General features: G+C 26.5%; 1 protein-coding gene across 1 annotated transcript; it reads right to left on the reverse strand.

Annotated features, from left to right (window-relative positions):
• Positions 1 to 6,512: 6,512 nt before the first annotated feature.
• On the reverse strand, positions 6,513 to 10,101 carry LOC100168305 (receptor expression-enhancing protein 4). The gene is made up of 6 exons (XM_001950239.5): positions 9,807 to 10,101; positions 9,422 to 9,494; positions 8,434 to 8,513; positions 8,165 to 8,285; positions 7,011 to 7,127; positions 6,513 to 6,952 (listed from the first exon to the last, which is right to left on the reverse strand). The coding sequence occupies exons 1-6, from the start codon at positions 9,836 to 9,838 to the stop codon at positions 6,665 to 6,667; spliced, it is 711 nt and encodes a 236-aa protein (XP_001950274.1). The 5' UTR covers positions 9,839 to 10,101; the 3' UTR covers positions 6,513 to 6,664.
• Between the last annotated feature and the right edge of the window lie 68 nt (positions 10,102 to 10,169).

A 10,169-nucleotide genomic window follows, 5' to 3' on the forward strand; every position in this document is an offset into this window, starting at 1 on the left:
TTTATTTTTTAATTAGGTTTAAACACGTTTCAGGGTCCTAAATAATTGTGTATACAATTTTTTATTTTTAAATTTTTTATTTTAGAGTGATACTATTATTTATTAATTTGAAATCATTTTTATTTATTTGTAAATAGTACTGTTAGGTACCATTGTTGTGATATTTATGTTGAAAATTAAGTAAACATTTTGATAAAAATGCTTTTGTATATTATTATATTATTTACCTTCCTAATAATTAATATAATATGTGTGAATTGTGTTATACACTTATACATATAGCATATGTCCACAAATATTTCATAATATAGAGTATATTTTATAAGAGATATTTTATAATAACTTATAAATAATACACATGTTTTTATTGTTCAGTTTTTAAGTGCATATCACTGTATAAATATACATACCTATAATCTGTTACCTATACCTACAGATTGGCTACAATGGTGGATAATATTAAAAATGTGGAAACGATCTTTACATAACATATCTATAATTAGTTATAACTAGGTACTAACAAGCTGTAATATACGACTATAATATATATCTACCTATAGGCGTAAGTAAAATGTAAATATTGTAAATTGTGTGATGCGTGAGAAAATTAAAGAAAAACAGGATGACAAGTGGTTACTGCTCTTCTGCTGTAGGTGCATTATAAGTGTCATTTGGGTCTGCAGTCAAAACACCATGGGCAACCGCGTATAATGGATACGCATATAATAAAGTATAAACACATTTTTGACAATATAAGAACCAAAACCGACTATAGGACGTAGAAAATAATCTCTTCTTTAAATGAATTGTCAGATATTCAATATTAAAATTTAAAACGTAATAAAGTTTATTAAATAAACAAGCTCCTAACGGAAAACAAAAAACAAGAAGTGAGAGATGACTGGAGCCTGGAGGTTATAGTTATAGGTTGATTAGATTAGGTCAGGTTATGTTAGACCTAACCTCTCTATGGTTTCCGGAACGTATTTACAAAAAGTAAATGTTTTCCCAAACCTCGCGAACATACTATATAATTTATCACTCCTCTGAAATTGTACGCAGTACTGCTCATGGGCCAATTATAATATTTCTAAAATAGCTCAAAAAGCATAGACAAATTTAGTGATATTTTTCAAATATGAATTTACGGTTATTTGGTTATTTGTTTTGGAGTTTTCCCACACCAAAAAAAACAATATTGATATTGTCGGAAACTGGTTTGCCTAAAAATTCCCGTTTTTCTTATTTTTTTCCTTTTTGTTTTCCCGATTATTATTAAGAAAAGTACTAAGAATTTTCAATTTTTATCCCTCAAAAGTACCAACTCATACACTGCTCAGAATCTAAAGCTATATTATTTATTATGTTCTGATTTGTAACACAATTGTGATAAAGAATTACAAAAGTGATAATATTAGTAAGTATTTTATTGTCATGGTTTCACATTTACCTGAACGAAATACACAAATAAATTCAAGCTTGAACTTTAAGCTTTTATAGCTTGAATACATTTATTTACCACTTATAATAAAATTATCTGTGGAATGTGGATCTAAAACTAATCTAACATCATCATATATCTAAACGTAGTAAATACAATTTATTCTACAGCTTTGAAAATTAAACCAAGGAAACACACTAGAATACGTATTATTTTGATGCGTAGACTTCTATTATGGATACCAATGATACCATACGTATGACTTATAAGTTATGGGTAAAAATATATAATGTAAAATATTTAGATAGGATCTATAAAATCAGACAGTTGTACCTACCTTTATTATCTAAAATATTGGTGAATTACATAATATTTTTAATGCAATAATATTGAAAACTGATAATAACGCAAAACAGTTGATGATCTATTGTGTATTTGTGTGGTATATGTCCCTCGATTTATTCATTGATTTCACCATGACGGATACAATGTTGTAGGACGTCATCATAACCTGAAGTTTTATAGAAATATTAAAGCAAAAAAACATCAGCTAGTGGTTCTGAATAGTATTTTGTTATTGATATGTTTATTGTTTATATGCCATTAGTCAATAAATTAATACTTACGTTAGCAAATAGTTGTAAGTTGACTAATTTTTTCGGCGAAAGTTTCATCGTTGTATTTTGATTAGCATCATTGACCTTCATGGTTAATAATAATAACTTTTTTAATTTCAAATCCATCTTCGTCCAGTTACAACTTTACAAGAATATATTCCAAGGTTGACAAATTTTCTCTGCGTAATATAAGTTTATTATTATCGATTTAAGTCAAAAGAACGAATTTAAAACTATAATCATATTTATATACTAACCTTTAAGTTAATATTATCAAATAAATTAGAGTACAGAAATAACTGTAAACATGCAATTAAAATTGAACTGCCGATCCTACATACCTAAGTTTACGATTGAATAAGTAAATATTTCTGTTGACAAAAAAATCTATACAGGCAAAGTAAACACATTATTAAAATTAGAGATGGGACATGACGTAGTTCACATTGGTGACCGTGAACTAGTTCAGTGAATCATTTGGTTATATGACTTGTTAACTATATGAATTGCCTACTCGTTTTCTAGGGGATTCGATACCGTGATTTTCTGTTTTCGTCTAACACACGCGTGACATAGTACTTTGGACGTGTTTTTTGTCAAACATACCAATTGATCTAAATGAAGCGATAACTGATAAGAATTCTGAAAACAGATTTGAATTTATCGTCAAGTCTACCTGAAATCGACTTTCCCACATTTTTGATTTTTTGGTTTTAACTTCTCCGAAAATTGAAATATAACAATTTTTAAATACTCTTTTTTAATATGTCATTTTAAGGAATTTGGAGGATAATATCAAAAATGTGGGAAATTCGTTTTCAATTAGAATTGACGACAAATTCAAATCTGTTTTCAGAATTCTATCGCTTCATTAGATCAATTGGTATGTTAGGCAAAAAACTCGTCTAAAATACTATGTCACGCGGGTGTTAAACAAAAACAGAAAATCACGGTACCTATCGTGGAATTCCCTTCAAAATGCATTATAATATTTAGATATTGCATTTGTAATGACAGTTGAAATTGCTGTTTTAAATTTTTTATTTTATATAAGGGTTATTAACTGTTTTATTATTATTATTATTATTGAATTTCTTTTACACGCTTCAATAATAATTGTGGTTATGAGCTTTTGCGTTTATAAAGATTGTATTATAATTATTGGTCACTACTCACTAGTACTCACTATTCACTTTTTTTCTTATACATTTAAGACTGTTTTAGATGTTATGCTTACATACAATTTTAAAGCTAGTGATTCCTTAATACAATAAACAAGTCTAATAAAATGTTGCATATTATTATAAAATATTACCATAACCAATGTGTTCAACAGTATTATGATTAAGCTTTATATATTAGCAACGTATATTAAAACAATATGTTTCACAATTGAAAAATATAATTTTAATTTCCTGTAAAAATTAATGAAACATACTTTGAAAAGAAGTCGTAGTAACTTTTTGATGTAAATAATGCGGTGTCATCAATTAAATATATAATAAATATAATATATTTATTATATATTATAGTTACTATATAGTTAGGTACCTACATTGCATATCGATATTAACGTTTTTATTTTTAAATAATAACAATAATTTTTGGACGATAAATCGTTATTACTTTTAACATCCAATGTGTCAACATTTGAGCATCAATCGATCATAAAATAATTATATTATGACTTTGCAATTTCCTACAAGAAACCTCACTCAAACTTGAATATCAAAATGTTTACAATAAATTCCAAAAAGCGCAATGACGGTTACTAAAATAAAAAAATTAAATAGCTCTGCTCAGAAATTAAAATATACCTGCCCTGAGTAGCTGTGTAATAATAATATGTTACATTGTTACGAACTAGGCAATGAAAAACAAAGAGAGCACTGAGTAAAGACTAACTATATAAGTACCTATATGAATACCTAAGTGGAATTATTGTAAAATGGATATCATCATCGTTTTTCATGTTAATATTTTGTTATGTTAATCGTTAACATATATTATATTATATTCCAAAATATACTTACAAATCAAGTTGTTGTTGATCAAACAAAATCGATTTAAAACATTTATAATCATCTAAAACATTATGATCGTGATCTGAAAAAATGTATGTAATCGGTATACAGTAAATATATAATTCCTATATTATTCAATATATAGTATAGGTATGTAGTAGGTGTGTACTAATACTGTAGGTACTTAAATACTAAAACATATTATTGAGTTTCACTAAAGGTCTTACTTTGGTTCCTATTTGCATACTGTGCTAAATTTGATCGGTACTAAAAATTTGAATAAGTTCAATATTACCGTGCGTTCAACGCCGTAAAGGTTACGATTGTCGTATACCTACGGCCCGAAAAACTAGTTCAATTGAACGACTCACTAAAGTTAACGATTCGGAATTGAATCACTATACGATTTAACGTCGTTCGGCACTGAGTCAATCCATCCACTTGTTAATTTTGCCAATGTCCGTGTGGTATAATAAATATAATATACAGGGTGTTTCTGAAATGGATGAGGTAACTTATGCGAACTCAATGTGATGGCCTTGCAATGAAGATTTTTTTGAAATTTTTTTTCTATCTTCAAAATCTGGGTTTATACAAATTTTTTTTAGAACATTATTTTAAATGTAAAAATAAATAATCAACTTCTATTTTTAAGAAATTCTCATATAAATCGAGGTGTCACATCATTTTCACGCTTGTCGCGCGTTTTTCACCCTCTAATCGCCGACTAAAAAAAAAAAAAATGGTGTGGCACATCGATTTGTATGAGAACACTACAAGATAAACAGTGGTGATATTTATTTGTTGTCATTTAACATATACTTTTAATTAACGTATTATTTTACATTGCCAACCAATAAAAATTATAAAATAATAACAAAATTAGGGTTAACAAAGGTTTAAGCTAACTAAATTTACTGACATACAAGTTGTGTTACATTTTAAAATAATCATAATTGAATACACTTTATATTGAAAACCTATTTTTATCTACAGTTGTTCAATGTGAGTATATCCAAACGTGAGCATTAACTAGTTAGTTTATTTTCTAGTCAACTTATGAACTTAACTAGTTTAATTTATAGTTGAAATAACTTAGATTTTCTCGGTTGATTTAAAAAAAAACCATCAAGTTAAAAACATTTTGAAATTTTTCGTTTATACGTAAATATTACTATCAGTATAAAATAAAAATAATCCAATACTTAAATAACACAGTCTACACAGACATTAAGTACAGTATATGATAATATCGATATTGTACTCTTATAATTTGTGAATCAATGTATAAATTTATCTGTTATCATACTAATATTAATATAGATAAACTATAAAATAATGTCATATACAATAATCTTTCTTACAATGAACCATAAACATTCATAAAATCAGAAGCGTTATACATTTCAGATACACCCCAACCAGGCCAACCATACGACATATCCATGTCTAAATAATTATTAAGATGACACAACATCTATACAGTATAACAATGTAAAACGACCTTAAAATGCTTATGAATTGCTTAAAAATTTTAACCTACGAGGTGCATTAAAGCCGAAACTACACGCCACGGGAGTGGGAGCGTGTATATATACCGCGCATCATAGACCTATAAACTAAGTTAGTTATACCTTATAATATAGTTTATAGATCTATGCCGCGCACAATAAAATCGACGCACCGCACCAATTTTCCTTTGGCACGGGATACAGAGACCGACAATTATCGGGATGGGACGCGCCACGCATACATACTTTGCCACGCAACACGAATCAGACGGTCAACTGTACCGCGCTATATACCACTGACCACTCCACACTCCACGCGACGCCCAACGCGCCGTGTGATCCCGGATTTAAAGTAATGTGTAAAATCTACTAACGATCGATATATGTACAATATGCGAGGTTGGGCAAGTAAATTATTTTTTTTTTAACTCAATTAAGTTAATATGCACCAATAACAAAAAGTTAAAAGTTAATACACACTTTTTGTTAACTTTTTATTAAGTTAAAAAAAAGTTAATTTGTTTATACAACGCTAGCGTACTTACATTTTTTCCAACCCAAAACTAAATTATAGACTATACTGTTTATACTTCATACAGTAATTCCATATAAGCTAGATTCAAACGATAAACATTTTTAACTTTAAACAATTTACGATATATATTTTTTGACATGAAAAAGAAATAGATTGAAACAGTGAAATATAATTTAATTATAATTTCACATTAATTTAAAAATGAAGTTTAGTAAGTTACCAGTTAAGTTAATGAAAAGCCAAAAGTAACTAAAAAGTTAAAATAAAATAAACTATTAAACTTAACTTTAACTTTTTAACTTGTTAATGCCCGGCCTTGACAATATGTATTGTAATATTAATTATGTTTACATATAAAAAATATAAAAAGATAAAACTTAATAGTATGGAGTATAAAAATATGTTTAATGAAAAAAGAGATCAACTATTATAAAAAGTATTATATAAAAAAATAACATTAAATTACACATATTGAAAAAACTGTATGCAATTTGTTTGTATCAGATAATTATATGAATTAATTTAAGTTTGTTTTTTCAAGGTGCTTTTTTTCTTCTTCGTGTGTTAGAGGACGGCGGATCATATGTTATTCCATTGTCTTTTGTCTGTGCATTTCCATACATGTCTGAGAAGGAATATTCAGGTGTTTCCTCTCTTACTAAAGAAGTTATAGATTCTGAAGAACTAGTCATCTTAAATGAAGTGTCGTCTTCAGAATCATTAATGACTTCTTCCCAATTAATATCTCCATCTGGTTCGCTATTCTCAACCAAAGTTGTGTCTATATTCATACTAATATTTTGTAACTGAACAGCTTGTATCCCCTAGAAAAAAAATGTTTTAAGTGATTTCAACAAACAAAACATTTATTGATTAACTTACATAAATTTGGAAAGCTTTTATAGCCAGCTTCAAGAAAATGTTTGTACACTTTTTGCCTGTTATCATCAAGGTCTGTAAGCCACCACTTTTAAAATTGCTTATTTGAGCATCAATATCCTGTAATAAGACAAATAAGTAAATTATACAGTTGATTTAGGATGTTGTTTGCTATTCAGAAATTTTTAAGCAACACATATTATTATTTTTTTTTTTTTATACATTATTTTCAGTACTTAACCTTAGTATAAAGACATATACTGATAAAATGTTTAGTTTATTGTGTCCATACATTATTTGATTAAAATTAATGTTTAGTATCTAAAATCAATAATTACTTTTAATCATTAAATGAACATTTAAAAAAAAAATGATGAATTAATTTTTTTATTTTAGATTCTGAGCGGTCAAAAAATGTATTGATGATTTAACAGTGTTTTTTTTTTACTCATCAGTCAACACCTTACTTAACCTTTTCAAGCAGTAAAATTGTTAGATTTTCAATATTTCTTTTGGTAAGAACATGCATTGGGGGATTAAATTTGAAAAATGCCCTGCAATTTTCATATTTTACTAAAATTTGTGGGAAAATGAAATTCATATACAATACCAATTTTATTATTTTGTTGGAATTCAAAAGTGAATAACCTATTATATACATGACAATTTCACCAAATCTTTATATTAAATTTATTCTTAATATTTTGACTCTTTTTGAGCTATTTATTTAGATTCGAAAACAGAATTATTTTTTATTATTAAATTAATTAATTATCTAAAGTTCAATTTTGGTAGAAATTAGATATTTAAACAAAGAATAATGATTTTGTAATTAAAAAATATAATTTGTGTGTGGACTTCAAACTTTTACGTAATATTACACATATTGTTATATTTTATATACACAAAGTCATTATCAGAACATTTAAAATCATTTTATACTATTGCCTATTTATATCATGATCCTATTATATTTACACCATTCTACAGTTAGTTGGTATTGAGTATTGACTCATAAGCTAATAACAATATTATATGATTTAAATATCCTTATACTATTATAACAATTAAATAACAATAATATAAATTCAATGTTTCTGTCAAAAATTACTTATAATTTATTTTATAAGTACCTATATGGATATAATAATACAGACCTTTTCATGTCGTTTTATAAATGGACTTATAATATTTTTGTACACATAAGTTAGAGAGCTGTCTGAAGTTGGATAAGTCATGTAAAGAAACAATAGCTTCAGCTCATTGTAAAATGGTAACCTGAAAGTTGCAATATATAAACTAAAGTATTATTCAAAATCAATTATTTATTTTTTTATTTAATTACTTAAATAATACGAGACTTTTTAAAACATCTTTCTTTAATAGGATTTGTTTATTATATCTATTTTTTTTAAAAATAACTTACCAAGGACCAATAAATATGTCTGTTATGGTCTCTACTGAAGTGAACATTGAAAAGGTTATCCAATACATTAGCCATATACCCTGCATAAATATACAGTTATTATTTATATAGTAAGAATAATAAAGTTATTAAAAATAATTTAAAACAAATATTTGTTCTAAATTATATCTTATCTGGTTCTTCTCATATAGTTGTTAGTCATATATACTTCAAAGTATTAGGTATGTTTTATAACCATACCATTTTTAATCTTTTTGGTTAATTGTTTAATGTTTTTATTAATGAAATAAAATCAATATTATATTTTATAATAATATACATTTTAGCTAATTAGTTTATTATTATTATTGTATATTATACGTCGGTCGGCAATTTTACATAGGTATAACAATATGATATGGGAGTAATAGAGTATATTTGAAGAGTGTGAGTCTATGGCAGGGACCAGAATCTTTTGAATTTATCCGTATCGGTTCTGGTTTTTTGGAAAAAAAAAAATAATAAAGGTATCGGTTCCAAATAATTTTGTTACCGAAAAGTATAATAATTTTAAATACCTATCTGGAATGTGGGTTTAACAAATAGTATGAGAAATATTAGAAAACTCATATAGGTAATCTCAGTAGGTATACAAAACAGTAATACCATTAAATTACGATAAATAAAATTATTTTATATTTGAGCCTAAAAGAACCGGTTTAATTAAAAAATTTCTGGTACCTTATTTATTAAAATAAAGGTTTCGGTTCCGGTTCTCAAAATTTTGATGGTCCCTGTTCCAAAACCGGTTCTTTTAGGTTCGGTTCCAGTCACTGGTCTATGGTTCAAAAAATGTTTCCTCTAATTTTAGTTAAGCATATTACAACTTATAATTAAATGAAACATATGTTACACATACTCATTAGTTATATTATATAAGTTCCTAATAATGTTTATATATTACCACAAAATATTTATTGTATATAATTTTTAAAATAATCAAACATACATAATTTGTTGATCGCTTTGTCTTGAGCACTTTGTATGACATATATCCTGGATATAATATGCCAAATAACATGCTGAAAAAAAAAATTATGACAAATTTTAAATTAAAATAGGTGGGTGTAGGTATCAATTTAAAATCTATACAATTAGATAAGTCAATATTAATCCATCCATATTTGCGCCAAAAAAAAAAATTAATGCAATATTGGAAATATGAACGTAATAAAAAAATAAATATGACCACACAGGTAAACATAAAGTTTTCATAATAATAATTTATAAAATAATTTTAGATAGGTTAAAATTAATCCAGAAAAATACTCGTGAGTCGTAGTTATATTTTAATAAAAACTCAAATTCTAAAGAAACAAAGGTACAATACTCACATCAGTGGTCTACATAAGAAGTCCGGTAACATTTTAACAGGTACCTACAATTGACACGTAACGACGAACAGAAAAATAATTGTAAATATTATATTAATATATCGTCCACTATCCGATCAATTTGATACTGTTATTTGAAAATGGTTCAAAATACTTATAAATAGGTATAATATAATATTTAAATATTATAGCAGAATAATCAGAATTCACCACAATCAGAGACCACGATATGACAATTTAACATTATAACATATTGTGCACTAATCGTGCCTAGGTACCTATTTAATGTAAATACTAAATTGTAACGTTATGTTTTGAAACAAAAAGAAATACTATATGTTATCAACCGTAACCGTTCGTTGG

Source organism: Acyrthosiphon pisum, chromosome A1 (assembly GCF_005508785.2).
Source record: "Acyrthosiphon pisum isolate AL4f chromosome A1, pea_aphid_22Mar2018_4r6ur, whole genome shotgun sequence".
NCBI lineage: Eukaryota > Metazoa > Arthropoda > Insecta > Hemiptera > Aphididae > Acyrthosiphon > Acyrthosiphon pisum.